Genomic DNA, 22515 nt, shown 5'->3' on the forward strand with positions numbered 1-22515 from the left:
CGTATCCCAAAAACAATAAGAAAAAGCAAAGTCAGACATATGCCAGGAGTCTTTCAAACAATACCTAGAATGGTATACTAATTGAGCAATACTATCAACAGGGATAAAATAAAGGGAGCTTGATGGGTAAATACTCATCGAAGATACAAACCTAATAGTTTAGTCAACTTAAAACGCAACAATTGTTCCTGTACAGTAGTTCAGGAGGAGCAGGAAGTACACATAAGTTGACCTTAAGTATATCAAAAGCAGGACAAATAATCAAATCTTTATTGAGAGTGGTATGAAAATACGATCATTGTATAGATTTGCTGATACAATTTTTAGTAATCATCTTTAATATAAAGAATATGTTTCTGTAGTACAAAGCTCTGATTTCAAGTCCAGATTTATCTTTTTGTTTTGTTTCAAGTTTAGTAGAAGTTTTGGTTTTTCAAATAGTTCGACCTCAAACAACACTGAAGAGACATACATGGTCGAAATGTAAATTTGGTCGGTAAAAATTGGTGCCTTTAATTCTATTACATGAGATATATATTTTAATGTAAGTATCTGGGACGTATAGCGCAGCAGAAAGGTATCAACTCAGTGGTAATACTTTCAATTTAATTCTGAAAGACATTTATGTCTCTGCGGTGATACTCAATATCCAATGTTTAAAAATCTAAAATTTGACTGCAGTACCCCTATTTTCGACATTTTCACCTATCATGTCTGTATGTTTAATCACACATCAAAGTCAATATAATGGAATTGTATGCAACTGTCATACGAGGGAGAGGTTTAGCTAGCTAGGTTCAATCCACCATTTTCAACATAAGAAAATACCTGTACCAAGTCAGGAATATGACAGTTGTTATCCATTCTTTGATCTGTTTGAGCTTTTTGAGCAATGTTTCTTGGAGTTCAGTTTTTTGTGATTTTACTTTTTATGTAAAGGAGTTGATTGACAAAATTATAATTTTGGCCCCCAAAATCAAAAAAAAAATCTCTTCAAAATTGTAGTGAAAATTTTATAAAAATATACGCTAAATTTTTCTCAGCTAAAATAAATTTCGCCAATTCCTTCATTAATGACTCATTTGTGACATCATAATGTAGGTTAATTTGATAAAATTGAAATTTTTGGCAAATTTTACAAGATTTCTGAAAAATTAACAGTGTGCCACTCTTCACCCACAAATATCTTAACATACCATATTCTTTACATTTCAACATAAAACTCAATTGGTCACATATAAAATAATGAAAAAAAGGTGAAATAAATTACAACAATGAAAAAATTTCCTGTATCGGGCTATATCTTGATAAATATAAAGCAAATATACAGTGTTTTTTATTATACTTTTAAATGTCATACATTCAGTAATATATACACAACCAATTTACTGTAATAATTGAAGTTTAAAAAAGAAACACCTTTGCAGGGTTGTTTATTGGGGTTTCTGGGTCTTCTCCTTTGAAAGATTGCTTAGTTCACTTAAAAAGAGCTATTTATAAACTTCTTTCTATTATGCCAGCACAAATACTACTGGTAAACTTGATATAAATATGAATATGTGGAATGATTGGCAATGATCAAACTCACACCCAAATATATTTGTCTCTCAGAAACATATTCAAACAAGTTGATGTTTATATATTCATTTATTTCACAGCATATCACAGAAACCATATGACAACCAATAAAAAATGTAATTTAAACAATAAAAAACAACATAGGTAAACAAACTATAATTATATGATAAAACAACATAAGTAAATATAGGTAATTCCTACAAAAGGATCACATAATGTAAAGTCATCAAGTATAATTATGGGACTACCATATACACATGTAAAAGTATATATCAACAAAATGAGTCAATTATATATTGTTAACAATCTACATTGATATCAAACAATTTGTAGAGAATTTCTTCCAGGCATATTTTTGTGGGAATGTTGCCAATAATTTTTTCCTTCGTTTTTATAAAGAGTTCTTCTTTTCGATGGATCTGTTCTTAACTTTCTTTTTTTGCATAAAGATGATTAATCCTGTCAGAATTGGACTTTGTCTGACAGTATATCTACCGAGCTACGGAATTATTTTACGAGGGTCAGGATGGGTTTCTTTCATTACTGCATTCTTTTATCCTTGGAAGCATATTTTTTCATTTTTAAAAACAATGATTATTCTGTAAAATGCCCATGGAAATTATTAATATACTATTAGATACATATAAATATTTATTATTACATGATTTCTTGTACCTATACAGGCTTCATTTCTGTAATTAATATTTTATTACATTTTCCATAGTTATTCTTTATTCTTTTGCATCCCATTATTCTCTGTGCATTATCTTTTTTACTTTTTTTAAAACCATTATTCTCTAGTCTGTAAACCTCATCTCGACCCCCTTGTATAATTTTCATTTCAGGAAAATGGCTGGAACTAAGGAAATATCAAAACATTATAACATTTTGAAGCTACAAAATAAAATGTCTTATGTCAGCTGTTCAGCGAGATCCATGAATTAAACAAAATAAATGTACAAAAAAGGTGTATTAATAATACATTGTACAATATTTCTTAGCTGTTTTATTGCACATTTTTAATACATAAGTTTATTGTTGGACATCTGATTTTAAACTTAAACAGTTTAATAGATTAAGTAAACAGTCTTCATTAAAACATAATACAGAGAAGAAAATTCTATTTTTTTTCAAAGAGCTAACTCAACAATAAAAGAGAACACATCATTAAATTACAAAACAAGAAAATAAACTTGAGAGTTTTTTTCTTCAGCTGCTTATAAGGCAAAAATAATGCAAAAATCATCTTTATTTCAGAGTACAGCATTTGTGAATGAGGATACATTACAAAAAGCTTAAATATCAAAGGTTGATGAACCTAAAATTCTACCACTTCTAAAAATGTATCAAGCTTTAAAACATATCCTCCCAAAATGGACCAATATATAAATTGTTGGATCAGTTTTTGCTGGTAAGTCTTGGTACATTAATTTTTATCAAATTTTGAATACTTTTTAACTCCAGAAATTGTCATTGAATATTAAATATTTTCCATAAAAATACTTATATCTTAAACAAAATATTTAAAAATGTATTTACTTTCAATACATAATACCGGTATGTAAGTATATAATACTGCAATTAAGGTACACCAATACCCCATTAAAACATGTGACAGTTTTATATATAAGGATGATCCATCAAAACTTACTGATGACCCCCAAAAACCTACATCGCAAATTAAGCTGAAACATACTTCACAAAACACAGAGAACAGAAAATCAGAATATCAAATGAAAAACTATTCAAAACCAAGCAAATATGTCTTAAGGAAGCATGGGAATATAAAACTTTTAAATTATATCTTGGATTTCAAATGATCAGTCTAGGTTTTTTTTTTACAGAAACTGCTTAAAAATGTATGTATTTATTTACATGAAACTCACATTCAGATCCATAGAGAACAGCAAATCAATAGATGTTACTTGCATTCAGCAACATTGTGGATTAATATCTTGGTGAAGGTTTGGCACAAAAAATAAGGAGATGTAGTATGATTGCCAATAAGACAACCACCACCTAGATGCCAAAGTAAGAGAACATAATCAACTCTAACATGTTCATTTGATCTTTGCGTAGTTTAACATTTTTATATGATATTTTTCAAGTTCATACTGAGTGATGCTAAAGTAGATTGGATAGGTAAATTAACCAAATGCGATTGACATGGGGCTTTGGAAATGATACATATGAATAAAATCTTAAAATATTAAGTCATGACTGATGGAAAATCTGAATTAAACAAATACAGAAAAAACTTCTTTCACTAACAAAAACTAGATCTCAGCCAGACAATCAAAAACTAAAAAAAGACTACATCAGGAAATATATGGTACAAATACTAATAAACAAAGGCTTTCTAAATCTAATAGAATATGAAAAAAATCATTTTCTATAATAACTTGATTTATAGTATAAAATTATTTTATATTGTATAAATTACAAATAAAAATTAATTAATAAAGTTAAAGTTAAGCTTGTTTAAGGGGATTTTTTTTCTTAAAAATCATCTTATAAACGTTTCAATAAAAATGAAAAATAAAAATAATATCATTGTCATAACCGAATCTACTCTAAACTATGCAGGGATTAATGAGTCCTTATTGTGAATGTGTATGTAGGAATTATTGGAACATTTCAGTATATTTGGAATGCTTTACGTCAAAATAATGTATCAGTATATGGGAAAATACCCCACGTCATTTAATGCCATAATGTAAAAATATATTTTTTAATAATATCAGTTTATTCCTTAACATGATTTTTATCTCATTAACTTTTATCCCATATTTTAGATGATCATAAAGATATAGCCATCCATTCATGACGGCAACTTTAACAGTCTTGTAATAAAATCTCTACGATTTATCGTTAAATTATACATTTACAAATGCAAAAGCAAAAGCACTTGCTTTCCAACTTAGAATTCTTAGATAATTTGGAAAACATTCTTGATTTATCATCATTCCGAAAAGGCCTCTTTGTTTACCCCTAATGGTAACCTCATTAATGCCTTATCAATATATGGATTAATATATATAGTATACATATACACTTAATTACAATTTTCAAATACTACACACAGTTTTTCACACATCTATGATATTCACAATATAATACATTTATGACTTCTTCTGTTCGGAAGTTCTTGGACTCCAAACAGTTCATGATGTAAGACACATAGTTGAGTCATGAAGCCGTCATTTGGACAGATGCATCGTTTTTCTCTGACCGACTTGATAGCTTCACGGAATGTCATTCTTCGTTTCAACATTAAGAAGGCAATAACTATAGTAGAAGACCTACTAACACCTGACACACAGTGAACTAATACTTTACCTACAAAATAAAGGTATAATGTATTTTTATCAAATAGTCTACTAATAGCAGAAAACAATCAAACTGGTACACTGTCAATGATAGAGAGATCTAATTATTAAATGAAAAAAATGATAGTTAAGCACTATGACATTTGACATTGTCTCCAGATCTTGAAATGTGCATAGTGATTTTACTATAATTTTATGAATAAATGAAGGGTTTTATGAATCAACAAGAGCAACTTGACCTCTAAGAAAAGAAATATGAATTAAATAACTTTCCACATCTTCCTATATCTATTAAACAACCATATAAGGTATAATTCAGTCAAATTTTCAATATTAAATCAATAACTGACATGTTTCAATATTTTGATGAAACGTTTTAAGAAAGAAATCAATGGTATAAAAAATGCACTTTCTCACTCAGCCTGGAACTTTTTTTGATAAATCAAACAGTTGTCCCTTTAAACACAAAAAAAACATTTACATATGAACATTTTTCAGCTGTCTAAGTTAATGTATTCCATAAGAAAAATACAGAGGATTTTTAGAATGATAGAGCTAAGACAAGGAATCAGTTTTATCTGCTCAAAATTTGACTTGATCGATCTGACGTCACAAAGATGGCTATGCATGAAAGCAATTGCTTTAAAAACACCAAAATTTTTTTAACTGTTCCTACCTCCCTTTTCCAGTGCTTGATGTATAATATTTGCAGTAGGCCTGAAAAACTTTGATATATCAAAGGACTCTGTGTCGGATGCTTTAATACCATAAAATTTGATTCCCATGTCTTTGTAATACTTGGCATCTGTATTAACAAATATTGATCTTTGACCCTGAGCGCAATTAATTACATGTGTGATTCCAAGTTCTTTTAAGCTGTTTTTGTCCATGGCTATTTTCCTAAAACAAAATATAAATGTCATGCATAATAAAGTCAATACTGTAAATTTTCTTTACTTTACTTATCCTTTTCATCCCCTATTGGACATAAGGCCACGACTGTAATTATTATTTTTTTTTTTTGGTAAATTTTCACTGTTGAAATATTTTTGATTAATGAGTTCTAGATTATTTTTCACCTTCTCCTTAATATCAAACAAGCATCTCTTCTAACAGAGACTCACAAGTAAATGTGTAAATAAAATATCATTTTGGTTTCCATTGATGAAGTTAAGTTGTAAAAATAACTAAACATTACCCATTGTTGAACATTTTGTCAATTCTGAATGTAAAACCCAATCCATACTGTCATATTTCATGGCAAAGATCCATGCAAAATTCTTACATTTATAAAGTCTCATAAAAATACCCAAATCAGCCTCATACAATCACAAGTCAATAATGGTTGGTGAGTAAGAAATAAAATTTCATTGCATTTGTGTATGCATTCTGAGAAAAAAATAATATTTCACTGTGCGGAATGGGCTTTGCTCATTGTTGAAGGTCAAACAGTAACTTATAGTTTTTAATTTCTGTATCATTTGGTCAATTGTGAATACTTGTCTCATTGGAAATCATACCACATCTTCTTTTTTATAAGTATTAAAAGAATAAATATATACCTATCTCCAAGGAATAATCCAGGATATATTTCATTGTAATTATTCTCATTTCCCCCAGCAGTAGGTACAGCACACTTACTGCCCCGGTTTTGTGAGTTTGGATCCAACACATACTGCTTTGCCCAGTTTTGTAGATTCACTATTTTATAGGTCATCAAGGTACATCAACCTGAAATCAATAACAGTTACTGTTAAATAAACAAATTATGATTAGGTCTAGGGTGAAAATAACTAAATCTTGAATAGAGGTGGACATTTATTGCATTTTAAATTAATTTTTTTTTCACCAACACTAAACAAAATCTTAATGATCAATCCTAACAAAAAAGGTTATACCCCTGCATACATCATGTACATTGTATATAAAATTCACAGCACTTGTAAGACTTAAAATTTAAATAGTGTTTTACATTTTTTGGGTCAATTTGACAAAATGTCTTGCCAACTACAAGTAATTCTTGTTACTAAACATGCTAAATACATCCCCAATTTCGCTTTGACATTACCAGACTATCTCATAAAATTTGTCTGTCTCTTATTACATGTATTAAATGTTTTGGTAAGAATAATACATATATAACAACATAATCCTGCAATACTTTTTAAAGAAATTAAATTATTAGATTTCTTTGTTTTGTTAAATATATATATATATATGTAAGCCTCAAATCTATGTCCGGCCTCAAATCTATGTCCTTTCCGCAAAACTATGTCCTTTTTAATATTGCGTCATAGACGTTCCAAATCTATGTCCTTTATTGACTCAAATCTATGTCCTGTATTGTCTCACATCTATGTCCTTTATTTACTCAAATCTATGGCCATTTTTGGCTCAAATCAATGTCCTTTCATCGACGTAAAACATAACAAAACGTCATCAAGTAAACAATGAAAAGCTAACAATAACAGGTGTAAGTACGGCCTTCAACACGGAGCATTAACTCACACCGAACAAACATAGTACAAGTGGTTTATATGACAAAAGCAAGGTTAACATTTTAACTATTACTACACATGATTTAAAATTGCTTTATGATTTGTCTTTAAAACTGGAGGAAAATCTGTTATGAATAGTGGACTGATGAGAAATTTTCAAAAATTTGTCTTTAAAACTGTCCAAGGAAAATCTGTTATGAATAGTGGACTGATGAAATATTTTCAAAAACATCAACTATAGAGATTTATCCTCTTGAAATGTTTTCTGACAATTATCAGGATATCTTTACTCCTACTATTGTGGAATATTTACAATTCAAAACAAATCCAGCCATGAACAAAGGGACTGCGGTGTTGACATCTAGTTTCTGGAGAGAAGGGATATGCCAAAACATAAAGAATAATTCTTCTCGGGGAAATATTTTCGTTATTAAAGACATTATTACAAGTTTTACATTTAAACTAAATAGATATCAGCTAAGACCAAACAATTGAAATATGTTCTTTTGTGATCCACAAATATTTCAATTAAAAATATAAAAAACGTTTTATTTTTAGCATTTTAAAATGATTTTTTGATACTAGTATTCAAGAAAAAACATAGATAAAGTGGTATAAATGTCAATGAAACAGCGATATGAACAAATTCAAAGGCAAAACGAAGTAAGTTGAAGTTGCAATCAAATATTCATTCTTTACTGTCTTTTTAGTAAAATTAATATGGTTTTGTGGTTTCATTCTTCAAGACGGCATACATACCACATCTTCTTTTTTATATACAATAATAACACACGCATCATATGTAAAGATTTTAACCACACACATGAAAAAAGACTTAATAAAACAAAAGCATATAAGACTGTACTTGAAACAATATCATAAATACCAGCTAAATAATTTAGCTGGATTTTCTTAAACGTATACTATACTTCGGCTCTTGCACATACATGGATAACACATACCAACTTAATATTGAATTATGGGAAATTACTTAATAAAATAAAAAAACCTATCAGGCCGAACTTATTAGACGGGCATAAATTTGCGTATGGCGAAACAAATTGGAAAAAAAAAATTAAAACATAACACAGATTTGAGACCTTATCTTTCTTATAACGGACACAGATTTGCAAATGACGTCACGATTAAAAATCGGACACAGATTTGAGGTAGAATCAATTTTATATATATTCTATATGTCTAAATTACAACATTGTACAAGATGAACAATATAATGTTTAGTTTTACCCCTTCTTTTTAAAATAAGAATGATTCATTGATGTAAAATATGTTGTTTGTGACAGAAATTATCGCTAAAATGAATATCTATCTGAGAAACTAGAATTTTTGTTGTAAATAAATGTTCCAAATAAAAAAATGTAAGAAATATCATTAGTGAACTAAATTAATATCATAGACATAGGATAAGTTTAGAATTGTCTCCCCTTTTTATACAACCTGGGTTAAAAATTCATATCTTACGTGTAAATTACTTTAAATATATTACATCTAACGACTACTATACAAACAAAAGTGTACCCTTTGCAAACAAACTATAGAGATATTAAGTGATCAATAGAATTGTGCCAAAAAAGACAAAAATCGAAAACACAGCTCCGTTGATAGTTGGTCCGGTATTGTTCCGTAATATAGTTTTCAAAAATGGCTTCCGGGTTTACAGAAGAAATTGTAAAAGATTTTATCATTAAAAATGGATGTAAAGTGACAAATCACGAACTTGTTACAAAGTTTAAAACGTTTTTGAATGATCAAGAATACAAAGGTATGAAAGGCTGCAGTAGATTTAGTGCCATGAGTGTAAATTGGGCGCGTTTGAATAATCTTCATCTGACACTAGCAAAATAACAATGGATAGTCAATGTACATTTTGAACCTTTTCACCAGACAAGAGTCATATAATACAATGTCTCTGACATTTTGAATGTTGATTTTCTTTGAAAAATGCTTTCCTCCTTATTCTGATTGGTGAAAATGTAGTCTGTCTGTCTATCTTCGTACTTCCAGTTCCACATTTAGCTGCGAAAACATAGCTCTTAAGGTCCTTTTGGTGATTTTTGATATTTACGGACCATCTATGGCAAAAAAAAAAAAAATCAAAGAACAATAGAGCTACATTTTCGCAGCTAGTTCCACATTTAGTCACAACTATTACAACCAATATAAAAAAGAACATCTATGTGGTATGATTGCCAATGAGACAACTATCCACAAAAGGCCAAAATGACACAGACATTAACAACTATAGGTCACCGTACGACTAGTTTTTCAAGAACTATTATGTTTATTTCATTGAGAAACCATGTTTTAGAAAATTCTCATAGATTCAAAACGCCTAAAGCGAACTCGAGTTGTTGTACGATTTCTATGGCAAAGAGTGAAGACAAGTCATAGTAATACTGCCATTCATTTTAGTGCAACTTTTCAGTATATAAATACTTAATCAAGTTCTCTTTAATTTTATAATTAACAAAAAATATAATAATCAATTCAACAACTTAAACATGTTAAATATAATATTAAAGACAGGAACATGTTTTATAAAAGGTACATCTATCTAAACAGAGAAACCATGCCCCATCGGTCATTAACAGAGAAACCACGCCCCAATGGTCATTATCAAACGGAAACCACGCCCCAACGGTCATTATCAGACGGAAACCATGGCCCATGTAAAAGTTCGTTAACGACCGGTTTTCTGGTCCGTTTTGTTCTGTTAATGACCGATGGAATTTATTACTGAAGATTAATGAATGTCATGTGACCCTTTCTATCCAATAAGAGAATCTTATTCTCAACCGATATGAAATAATTCATGTAATTTGAGATAACATGTATAATCATGATATAAATAAGCTAAATGCACATGTATGCATGTATTAATTAGCTGTATTGAGCTGAATCCAGGTCCAGTTGTGCCCATTCACGTTCTCACCCACTCATGTTCACCCCCTTTCACTTTCGCACCCTACATGTTCGCACCCAAAGTCTGTTCGCACCCAAAGTCTGTTCGCACCCTACATGTTCGCGCCCAATTTTAATTGGTTTTGTCTTTAATAACTATAGCTTTGTAATCAAGTTTTGGCAAGTGTATTCTTATATTTGTTGTCATTGTCTCAATTAAAATAAAGTGAGGCAGCTTTTTTTTTTGTGTTGAATAAATCTTTATCATGTTCTGGATAGTGCATTGTTAAAAAAAAAATCCTTTCTAAATAAAGTGGGATTATGTCAATGTTTTATTTTGTGTTGAATAACTCTTAATCATGTTTTGGTTAGTGTATTGCTATGACTTTGTTTCATTGACTTGTTTCAAAATAAAGTGAGATTCTGACTACAATTTTTTTTGTGTGTTGAATAAATTTTATCATGTTTTGGTTATAATAGTGTTTTGCTATATTTTGTTGTTTCAGATCAAAGGGACCAAGCTGTTAAAAACAATTATCTTTTGTGTTTTTCATTTAAAATCTTGAATGTTTTACTTACACCTAAGCAATTTATAACAACAATCATGATTTTCCAATTATTCAACTGGAATTTGAATTAAAATTGGGCGTGAACGTGTAGAGTGCGAACGGACCTTGGGTTCGAACGTGTGAGGTACAAACGTGTAGGGTGCGAAAGTGTATTGGGCACGAACGAACCTGATACCTATTGAGCTACAAAACATGCATCTAGATTGTCTCCCCTTGGCAATTTTAATGTGTGTGTAAATAGTCAGGCATCACTTAAATTAATAGTATCTTCTATTCTAAATTCTATGACATATACATGATATATTTAAAGTTTATAAACTATTATTTCATATATAACTTCAGAAGAAATATGTACATAAAAACTTCTGTTTATAAAAATAATTAGAAGATTAGATTTGTTTCTGGGATTCAGAAATATTATGGTGTAATTCATCTTTTGATAGAAAAACAGCTGATATTTAATGGTGTAATATATACATGTATATTTGATAATACTAATTACATACACATGACATACTTTATTATGCATATCAGTCTGCTCAATTAAATTGTGTTTACTACTGACTGAGTTTGCATTTGTATATCTTTATTTTTTAGTTCAGAACAGAGAGAAATTCAAAGATTATGTCAACACACTAGCAACAATTAAAGTAGATGAGGTAATTTGAAAAGTCAATTTTCAAGAATTCAGACAGTCATGACAGTTGTACTGGTATTCATAGAAAAATGTTGTTGAATACTCTTCTAGGAACATTGATCATTTGATATACATTGTATTATATAAAATATTGTTCAGATACTACATGTACTACAGTAAATTTCTAGCGGTTTTTATTTAGTAGATGAAATGATTTTTGCATTTTAAACATGATAAAGTTGTAGTTTTCCATAAAAAAAATGTGTACGGGTTTTGTGGAACCAAGTGTTTTGCCTGCTTCTGCTGTTAATCACAGGCTAAAAAAAAATTAGAAAAAAATTAATAAAAATATTCCTTTCAATACTATCTTTTGATTGTAAGAAGCTTCTCTCCAAGTTTGGTAAAAATCCTAGATAGTTTATGAATCAAATAAATGTTTTAAATCTTTAAGTTTAACTGCAGACTATGTAATGTTAATATAACTGGAAGAAAATCTAAGTCCATTCAGTAAAATATGGATAAAAAGGTACAAAATTTCCTACTAGATACTAGCTTTTGATTATCAAATTTGGTACAAATCCAGGATAGTTTAAGAAAGTTACTAAAATTTTAAAAACTTTAACCACCTGACCACAGATCTAGAGTGAATGTCCATTTATCATGTTTATAAGTAAAATACGGAAAAAAATGTTTTTTTATTTTTTACCAATTTACTTCTGGATACTATCTTATGACCATACACAAGCTTCTGTCCAAGTTTGGTAGAAATCCAGGATAGTTCAAGAAAGTTATTAAAATTTAAAAAACTTAAACAACAGAGTGAATATTAGTGGACGCCGCCGCTGGAATGTAGGATTGCTATGTCTTGCTTTTTCGACAAAAGTGGAAAGCTTGACAAAAATGAAGAAGCATAGAGCAATACTATATATGCTATATAGGCAGAGGGGTTAGCAGAAAGTGCTGGGGGGGGGGGACACAAAAAGGACAGTTGAGTTGGAATACATGTATATATATCATGTCCTTTAAGAACTGCTACATTAATATTGCTGATTGACAAATATACACTATCCCCAGTGCTGTATTGTCTTGAAGTGATTAGCTGTCAATTTATTTTAAGAAGTTTCTACTTTCAAAATGCTGATAAAGGATATCAATTTTAGCCATGATAATGTATGTCATTTTCTATTTCAAGACTTTTATGATGTATTTAAAGTGGGTTATTATGGTTGCAAACTCCATTGGAAATTTGAATTGAGGTTATGACCATACTCTCATGTATCTCGAGGGAAAGACTTTTTTTAGGAAAAAAAGGGGAGGAAGGTTTAAAAAAATTGAGCGGTGGGGACAATTTATTTTCAAGATTTCAGAAATTAAAAAGAAAATTTCATCAAATATATTTGTTTTGGCCAAAAAAAAGGGGGGAGTAATTTTTTTTTTTGGGTGATGGGGATGGGGGTCTATTGGCAACAGCATAGTTTATTGCACAAAAGCAAAAAATGTATATATAAATTCAAATCACATACTAGTAACCAATTCAAATTCTTTGACTACAGTTATTCTGTGTCAGAAACCTATTATCATGTGTCAAATATTTAATTAAAATACACCTTATCGCTATTTGTCCGCCATTACTGGATATCACACAGGTTCTCGTATAATTTTGACGTCATAAAACAAAATATTTGACGCCACAATAGAAAAGGGATTGTTGTATGCATCAAATGTTCAAGCGGCCGGGTTGTATCCAACTGCACTCGGCGAATCAATTTATTTGTTATTTGATTTCATTTTGCAGAAAGGAGAGAAAGTTCTTGTTTTGAAGAAGAGATATAGACCTGACAATGAGAATCAGACTGATAGAGCTATGTCTGAACCTCCAGACAAACCTTCTGGAGATGACTTTGATGGTGGTGGGATGTCAAAGGTCAAAAGTGATGGTCATCTAAGTGTTAAGGACAGTAATTCTGAGACATCATCTTTGAGAGGAAGTATGGACACACTCTCTGCTTCATCTCTAGCATCTTCTACAGTAAGTATGGGCATCAATCATAGTGTCTAGTAATGTGTAATCATGTAGATATAGCATCAAACTCTTTTACTTCAGTTCATACATTTTAGCTGTATAGCTATATATAGGGATTTTGAATTTACAGAGTCTACGTGTTCATGATATTCATATCATACATTTTATATATGCATTTTCTATGATTTGAAATTTTTTTTAATGTATGTGTCATTAAACTTTGGTAGCTATATATGCTATATGCCTATGATATGAAACTTTCTTTAATTAAAAATGATTTCACTGAAGAGCATGCATTTTTTTTTTAAAAGAAAAAGAAAAAGATGACAAACTTTTGAAATAGCATTAAATTCTGAAGAGGCAGCTTTAACTGCATAGTTTAAGATTAAAGAAGAAAAATGCTCATTATCAATCAATACAATAAAATATGAAAAATAGTAATAATAAAAAAATCAGTTATTGAGGTAATAAACACATCCATCATTCACCATATGTATGAAGGTAAAGTAAATCAATTACCTGAGAAACTGCATCCATTTGTTACTAAGTCTTATCTAGCATGTTTAGTAAGATCCTGACAAATATAAAAAAAAATGTTACCTACTATAACTACTATAAGATTGTAAACAGTGTACTCCCGTGTCCCTTTATATCACTAAAAATAGATTATCAATGTATGATCAATAATGAGAAATATACTTTTATATGGTGTATACGTATTGACCAGAATTTACAATTGTAACAGCTGTGATTCAACATAGAATTCATTAAAATCATATTGTAACATATATATATGTTATATTTTATTAATTACTAATAAAATGTGGCAATCATTGGCTACAAGGGTAAAAGACTGCTTAAAAGTAAGTTTGTTTTTAAAATACAAATGTAGAAATTTTGTAAAAATGATAGAAATAAGATCTTTTAAATTGCATATTGCCATGATTGCAGAAACATTTTATATAATTTGAAAATTTGTCTGTTTGGATTGATTTGAGTTTCACTGTGTGTATCTTGTGAAATATATTCAAATACTTGCATGTTTCTGTTTTTAATACTGGGGTAACGGTACATACATTATATATAAATAAATGCATGCTTCCCATGTATATATACTGTTTTTTTAATGTGGTACAGATAAGTAATTACTGAGGATTCCATTCTTTGTGGGAACCAATTTCCTGGATTCAGGAAAACAATGTATTTTTCTGGATATTCGATTTGGTAATTTTGCAATTTACAGCAAATAAGAAAATTAAAATACTTTCAATTTATGTCAATAAACATAGGTTTGGTTATATACCTCTGAAAAGAATCTAAGATGATATAATTTATTTCATTGCGATTATCTTCTCTTTACACGGTTACATATGTTACATGAAGTATTAATTTAAATACAATGTAGGTGTACAGTTTACAGCTAAAATATGTCTAAATATGCTGCATGTAAACATTTGTTTCAATGCTCCAACATAGTAGATTAACTACGGTACATCTATTTACTTTACTTTTGTGTAATGTTTATGTACATGTTTATGTAATGCATGGTTTTGTACTAACAATTGTTACTTTCAGACTTCCCAGAATTCTTCAGATCCTCAGCAAATGTCCAAATCAAAAGAGGATGTCAATGATTCTGTCATCAGTGTCAAAGATTGGGCCAAACGTTTGAACAAAATACAGTCCGAAAGTGAACTACAGCTTACTAGTGAACCAAACTTAAGACGAAAGGATATCACCAGACATGTAAACATTTTTCTTCCAGTTAAGCTTCCTATATTATTTTTTGTAGTAAATACATGTATATACCTATACTTAAAATATAATGTGTAAAAATAGCGAACATTTACGAATAATGCTTGACAAAGTTATTACCTAGTAGAGCTAGATTGAACAATGGCAACTATATATATATATAGAAGGCCAGTAATGACATACAAAATAGATAAGTTCACAGTATAGCCCAAATGAAAATAGACATGTCATGAAGCACAGTCAGTATATATATATATATATACTACCATTTTAACAACATTCTTTTATGAACTTTTTGATAGTTATCTGGAAATGATTTAAGAAGGAGCTTAAAATCTAGAAAAAAAAACCAATTAACCTTAACAGTTGAATTCATTGAGTTCTTTTGATATGCTGTATCTAAACATGTATTTCGATTATTGATTTTGGGCTCAGTTTTCAAGTTGGTCCAAAATGGGGGTCTAAAACTAAAACTCTATTTGATTTCATTAAAAGTTGAATTCTAGGGATTCTTTGATATGCTAAATTAAACCTAACAATGTATTTAGATTTCTTATATTGGACACTGATAGGTAAATTTCCAATTTCAAAGTTTTAAGTTCTTAGACCACATCCATACCGTGTCAGAATCCTATGCTGCTTCAACTATTTAATCACAATCCAAAATTGAGACCTGTTTTGTTCATCATGTTCATATTTGTCCCAACTGTTCAGGGTTTGACTTGTGTGGCCTTATCAAGCTGCATTTTATTATATTGTGTTGCTATCTCATTGATGTACACTTTAAATCTCCTTTTGTTCTTCTCTACACATTATGAACATGTTGAAAAAATTCATTGTCTTATGTCCAGACTGCTTTTTCTTATATGTTTAAAGAGTCATTTAATTCATTGTTTATCATTATATCTGCTAGACTTATATCAATGCATTGCTTATCATATAAATCTAATTGGAATAAAATGAATGTATTTAACCTTTAGATAATATGAACTACAACTTATAAAAGTGGTCATTATGACATTTTCATAGATATAGATAAATTGTCTATTAGATGTGCCATGGCATGATTCCCAACAATCACATCTCTCCGTCAATGTCTATACAACTTAGATGTAAGCAATTATAGGAAACCCTTTAGTCTTCAATAATGATCAAAACCTATCTATGCATTGGCTAACTCACAAAAAAGAGTTAAAAAGCATGAACATTCAGTCTGTGTATATTTGCTGCAAATTTGCATGCTTCTATAAAATGATAGATTTCTTAACATTTCAAAATTTGTTCTCATTGTTCATTGTTGTTTTAAACATAAAATCTCTACGATTACTACCCGAATAAAATGCAGTACAAAATTTAAATGCAAAGACCACAGCTAATTGTGTGTTCAAATTTTTTTTTTTAGAGATTATATGATAATTGCATTTATTTGCATGACACATTTTAACATACATGTAAAATGTGAATTGGCTAGTGCATCTTGTTGATTTTCTCATTCTTTACAGTATTTAATAGCAACGTCTTATTGCCATTTTAGAATTTTTGTCTTGACAATATTTTGTGACCTTTTGACTGCTTCAATTTCAAAGAGTCACTGTTGTTTTGTGACAAAAAAACTTTTGTCTTGAGTCTCATCCTCATTCTTATAAGCACCTCAAGAAATATGTAACCAATTATCCATGCATTTTTGTTTTAAGTTCTAAATCTTGTGATTTCAGCAAGTGTTTTTACTGGTTAAAATGAGTCATTTATTGTTTTGTATAGCCCTTTTATGTTGTTTTTTCATCATTGATAAACAGGTTTTTCAGTGTTTAACATAAAAAAAATTGTTAATCTTAAAAAGGTAGTTAAAATAGTCCTGATTTGTTCTACATGTGTACATGTATTACCATAATAACTGAAAAACAACATTTTAGTTCTCCCATTCAAGTTTATGATAACTCATCAGAATGTACAAATGCAGTTACTGATCTATCATTACATATGTATTGGCTGTGTCAATTTGTCTCAGCATCTAACCTCTACAGAGAATTTATTGGACATTTTGAACTTACACAAGTCCTGTAATTAGTCTGTTGTAAACTTCAATTTGAGATCAAGTGAGACATATATACTGTTTATATAAACAATGAGACAACTATCTAGAGAATAAAGGAAAAGAGTGCACTATACAACAGTAAGGATAGGTGATATGATTGCCAATGAGAAAAGTCTCTAAATGTCTTGTTAAATCTGTCCATTCGTCAGTTCATCCGTCCCATGGATATTTTTCAATGCATCTTTCGTGTGTCTTTGTCAGGAACTACATTACAAGGATTTCTGAAATTTGTTTTCAGGGTTGATATGAGACAGCAATACCTTGTGGTTTTTTTTTACAATGCATCACTCAATAACTTCCTGTTTAGCTTATACTTTAAGCGTGGCCAGGGTATCATAAGTGAGAAGAAGCTCACAAATTTACGTGTTTAATGGCAACTGTTCCTGGACAACAGTAGAGTAGAGTTTATTATTATCCTGTTCTATTTGTTTCAAACTCAGATTTCTTAAATGAGTATATGTTTAATTAGCTTTTGTGAGGTTAACTGCCATGTACACAGATAAATGTAGCTATATTGCACAAAAGGTTAGATGAACAAATTCTTTAATGCTCTAGACATTCAACAAGTTATGAATATCTACCTTCAATGTTTGTAATGAGTACAGTCTGATAACTAATCACTATTAATCCAAAATTAATGGGTGTGCAGTGTTAAAAGGTCCTTTTTTCTAAGACTTCTACCGATTCTGTTATGATATGAAATTAAAACCAAGGACATTTGAGAAGTTGCTACTAACCCTATAACACCTATATAATTATAATTTTATGATTTTAACCCAACCCTTACAGTTAATTCATGAACAACCCTGTCTATTAAATAAAATGCAAAATACACAACTTTTAATAATCCACAAAACTTATACTGCTTAACAGGATATTTAATTACCAGAGCAGCGTACATTATCATGATTAGATCTTTTTTAGCAGTTTACTAGATGCTTTTGGAAATGAAGGAGTATTACAATTACATACTTGTCTATAACATAATAAATGACAATGATTATAATATATTTCAGACAAGAGATAATAAAGAGAATGATGTTGATGATGATTCACATTCCTCTGGTGGAGGCTATACTTCAGTAAGTCATTTATTGTGGCCATACTAAGATTTTATATACTGTAAATTCAGAAATTATCTTATGTTTTATAATTGTGAAAATGCAACAGGGTCATCATCACAATAACTAAAACTCTCATTTTGATTTTTATGCCCCACCTACGATAGTAAAGGGGCATTATGTTTTCTGGTCTGTGTGTCCGTTCGTCCCACTTCAGGTTAAAGTTTTTGGTCAAGGTAGTTTTTGATGAAGTTGAAGTCAAATCAACTTTAAACTTAGTACACATGTTCCCTATGATATGATTTTTCTAATTTTAATGCCAAATTAAAGTATTGACCCCAATTTCAAGGTCCACTGAACATGTAAAATGATAGTGCGAGTGGGGCATCCGTGTACTATGTACACATTCTTGTTTTTATATGAATTAAACTAATTTACTGATAGCAAAATCAATTGTTTATCAAACATGCTAACTATTTATATATATTATTAAATCACATACAAGCCTTTTCAAGAATTTTAATCAAAATGAAAAAAAAATCATTTCATTTATGTTACAGTAGTCAGTAGACATGGTAAACTGTATGAATTTTTATGTGATAAATTTGTATTATCACTCAGGAAGTAAAAGAACCAATAATGTTTAAACTATTATTGTAATACATGTTTTTATTTTGTTTACAGTATACACCAGAGCAAAAAGAATGGCTGGTTACGTGTTCTTCTGGTGAATATCATGAAATTCACAGAGTGTTAACTAAACATCCATTCATAGCAAAAACTAGGGTAAGATATTTAAAACTTAGAAATAATCTAAGTTATATCATGAATACATATTTTCGAATATTGAAAAAACTTATTTTTGGATATTCAATTTCCAGAATTTTCCAATGTCTGTACACTAGACTTAAATCATCTGGTTGATACCAAACAGGTACAAATCTGACACAGACCAGATTTCCTGAAGGGTATTTGTACATCACTTACAACAAAAAAGACAATAAGAACTGATCTGAGAGTACAGTTACCGACAGCTAGATAGCTCAAAGCTAATAACAACTAATAAAACTATCATGTATCTAAGAGTAAAATATCAATTAATATGCATTTAACTTTATATAGTTTTAATGCTTAACCTAATGTATATTTGACATTCACTTTCAGGAAATGCAGTGAGTTTTCCAGGAGGGGGTCAATTTACCACTCTGGAGAATTGACCCCAGATTAATTTTGCCATGTATGTTATTTTGACCCTGAGCTCAATTTGCAATGAATGGTAATTTGAGCCTGGGTTCAATTTGCCATATATAGTAATTTGAGCCTGGGTTCAATTTTCCTATAAACATGGTATTTTTAACCAAGGTTAAATTATAAGTTCAAATGATAATTTCCTACCAGCCAAATTTCTTTTTTTACTTATACCAAACAGAATTTCCTACCATCCCAAAGGAATTTCATACAAACCAATGTTCTATTTTGCTTTATATTCCAACAGGAATATTCTATCTTTCCTATTATATTTTGTCAATGCCACTTTCTTGAATGTGTTAGAACTGTAAGTAATGTTGATGGTATTATAAAGATTTATTACAGCTTGTAAAAGTCTTCTTACAAGTATTTATGACATAGAGCATCAGCTATTCTGACTTATATCAGGATATTTACAATACAGGTGTGAATCTGATAAATAAATAATAACAATCATGACCATAATGTAATTATCATTATTGTTATATTAGGTTTTATTGACAACTTATTAGGCCTATACAAATTATTGATTAGTATGCAAAATAAAACCTTCATATTCCTTTGCTTCATATTGTATAAGTGTCTTTTTATTTCCATTTCTTTTTTTAATTTGTATTTTTTTTTCAAATTATTGTTAAAAAAGAATATTGTTCATACTTACCTTACCCTATGCTGTACTTTAGCTGTTTCCTTGTTTTAATAGTGAACTTTTATAACAGTATGTACAATGATATTTAAGAAATCCTTGAAAATACATAAAAAAAATTTTTTTTTTGCAAATATCCAATATTAAGATAAGTGCCTAATGTTAAAGATTATAGTAGTGAAATTTGTATTGATTTGTTAAAAAAAAAAATGATGTTTCCGTATCTAATAATATTTTATTACCATTATATTCATTATATTCTGCTAATATCCGATAATAAGTTTAACAACTAAGAATATTTTTTATGAAATTATATTCTTAATTTGAAAAAAATGCAGGAATCAAGGATAAGAATTATAAAATGAGTTCTGATTAAAAGTGCAAAATGATTTAATAGTAGTCTTATTTGTCATGAACTCATAACCATAGAGTTTCATTCTTATGTTTAAAACCTCGATTAAATTAAGTGTTTTAGTTGGTTCTGGGTGGACATATTATATAGAATTTTATAAAAATATGTCTAACAATTCTATGGAAGATGCCTGCTATATCTGAATATGAAGATCTGCAATGGAACGCTTTCAATATATTCTCAAAAGTTCAGTCCTACAGTCATCAAATTTAGTTTGTATAAAATGATAAAACCATCCTTTTTTAAGCCGCCAACCTAGTGTAGGGGGCATTAAGTTTTACCCTTGTCACTCTGTATGTCTGTACGTCTCTCCATCCTGAATTTGGCTTCCTTTCTCTAACTTTAGTTGGGCTACACCAAATAATATGAATCTTCTACATAATGCTTAATACAACAAAACACAGACCAAGTTTAAATTTGAGTGGCTTCATTAATGTTATTTTTATAGAGTCTGCTCATTTACAAATAGACAAATGTTGAATTTTATGTTTCCGATGCCTCAACCATACGTTATGAATTTTATACCTATAATTTTTATTACCACGATAAAAGTCCAGTTAATTTTGGGGGCGACACTTTCAAGTTCTACAGTTATGCCCCTTTACAAATGGAAAATTGCTGAATTTTTCTTTTCCAATCTCTAACTTAAGTTTGCCTTAACCAAATTTAATGACACTTATACACAATTTTTATCGACACAAAACTCAGAATAAGTCTGAATTTTGTTAGCTTCACTTTTACAATATTGAGTTTTCTTTAAATGTTATATATTCAAGCTGGGTATCATCTGTGTCCAATGAACATATTCTCTTTTTTATTATTTTATTCATTTTAAGATGTTTTTGCAATTTCTGTTATTAATCATTGAGTCTTGTTTGAAGGGAAGACTGGCATTAATTCAAAAACAATATTGTGTAATGATAAGATAAAAAATTAAGCAGGACAACAGATAAAAAATTGAAATGAATATGAACATAAATTATAACTGCATTCACCTTTATTTTTCAGGACTTCACAAATGTAAGTACAGCATGAAATATTTACAACTTTAGCTTATTAAAAAAAAAAAAACCTTTTATGAATTCATGTTAAATTGTAATGAATATAGTCACATAAATAGCACTGAGTTTTTGAGACAACTCTCCACCCAGTACCAAATGACAGTGAAGTGAACAATCTGTTCGTTGAAGACCCATTGGTGGCCTTTTACTCTTGGTTAGGTTGTTGTCTATTTGACATATTCCCCATTTCTATTCTCAATTTTAATGATAGTCATCATATATATATGGCCTTCAACAATGAGCATAACCTGTACTGCATAGAAAGCTATTTTTAAAATCATTATAACACAAGCTTAACTGAATAATTCTCAGCTATTGCATTTAATTTGAACAGACCAATTGTAAGAACATTGATTCACACACGTATGGTTTTGAGGGTGAAAAAAGTTCATGCTTCAAACAAAATAAAGTATTATGAATCAATTATGTTTATGACTTACTGGGACCAGATGATTTAAATAGAATTTATAGCATTTGTTTACTGGGACCTGTTAAACTAAAGCATTTTCATAAAAAAAAATTGATACACAAAGTAATATTATTTACTGATTAATGAAAAAATAGATTGATTGATTGGAAATTACTTTCCACCGCATCAGCACAAAAAGGGGATATCGCTGCAAGAGCTACTGTGGATTCATTATTGTTCGTTGGATACCAATTTTCATGGATTTTGTGGTT

The 22515-nt window shown here is 29.5% G+C and overlaps 2 protein-coding genes across 7 annotated transcripts; one reads left to right on the forward strand and one right to left on the reverse strand.

The window, feature by feature from the left end:
- Positions 1–1628: 1628 nt before the first annotated feature.
- On the reverse strand, positions 1629–20024 carry LOC143078927 (dual specificity protein phosphatase 3-like). 6 transcript variants are annotated; one of them, XM_076253995.1, is made up of 4 exons: positions 19932–20024; positions 6470–6638; positions 5584–5807; positions 1629–4917 (listed from the first exon to the last, which is right to left on the reverse strand). In XM_076253995.1, exons 2-4 carry the CDS (start codon positions 6622–6624, stop codon positions 4685–4687), a joined length of 612 nt encoding a protein of 203 aa, XP_076110110.1. In that variant the 5' UTR covers positions 6625–6638; positions 19932–20024; the 3' UTR covers positions 1629–4684. The 6 variants fall into 6 exon arrangements, with proteins under 6 accessions (XP_076110110.1, XP_076110109.1, XP_076110107.1 ...); XM_076253994.1 differs by lacking the exon at positions 19932–20024 and adding an exon at positions 14161–14199; XM_076253992.1 differs by lacking the exon at positions 19932–20024 and adding an exon at positions 14076–14172.
- Positions 9038–21925, forward strand: LOC143078926 (uncharacterized). Its single transcript, XM_076253989.1, has 7 exons — positions 9038–9188; positions 11494–11555; positions 13329–13562; positions 15132–15302; positions 18423–18488; positions 19152–19253; positions 21782–21925. The coding sequence occupies exons 1-7, from the start codon at positions 9068–9070 to the stop codon at positions 21806–21808; spliced, it is 783 nt and encodes a 260-aa protein (XP_076110104.1). The 5' UTR covers positions 9038–9067; the 3' UTR covers positions 21809–21925.
- Positions 21926–22515: the final 590 nt, after the last annotated feature.

This window comes from Mytilus galloprovincialis, chromosome 6, assembly GCF_965363235.1.
Source record: "Mytilus galloprovincialis chromosome 6, xbMytGall1.hap1.1, whole genome shotgun sequence".
NCBI classification, from domain to species: Eukaryota; Metazoa; Mollusca; class Bivalvia; order Mytilida; family Mytilidae; genus Mytilus; species Mytilus galloprovincialis.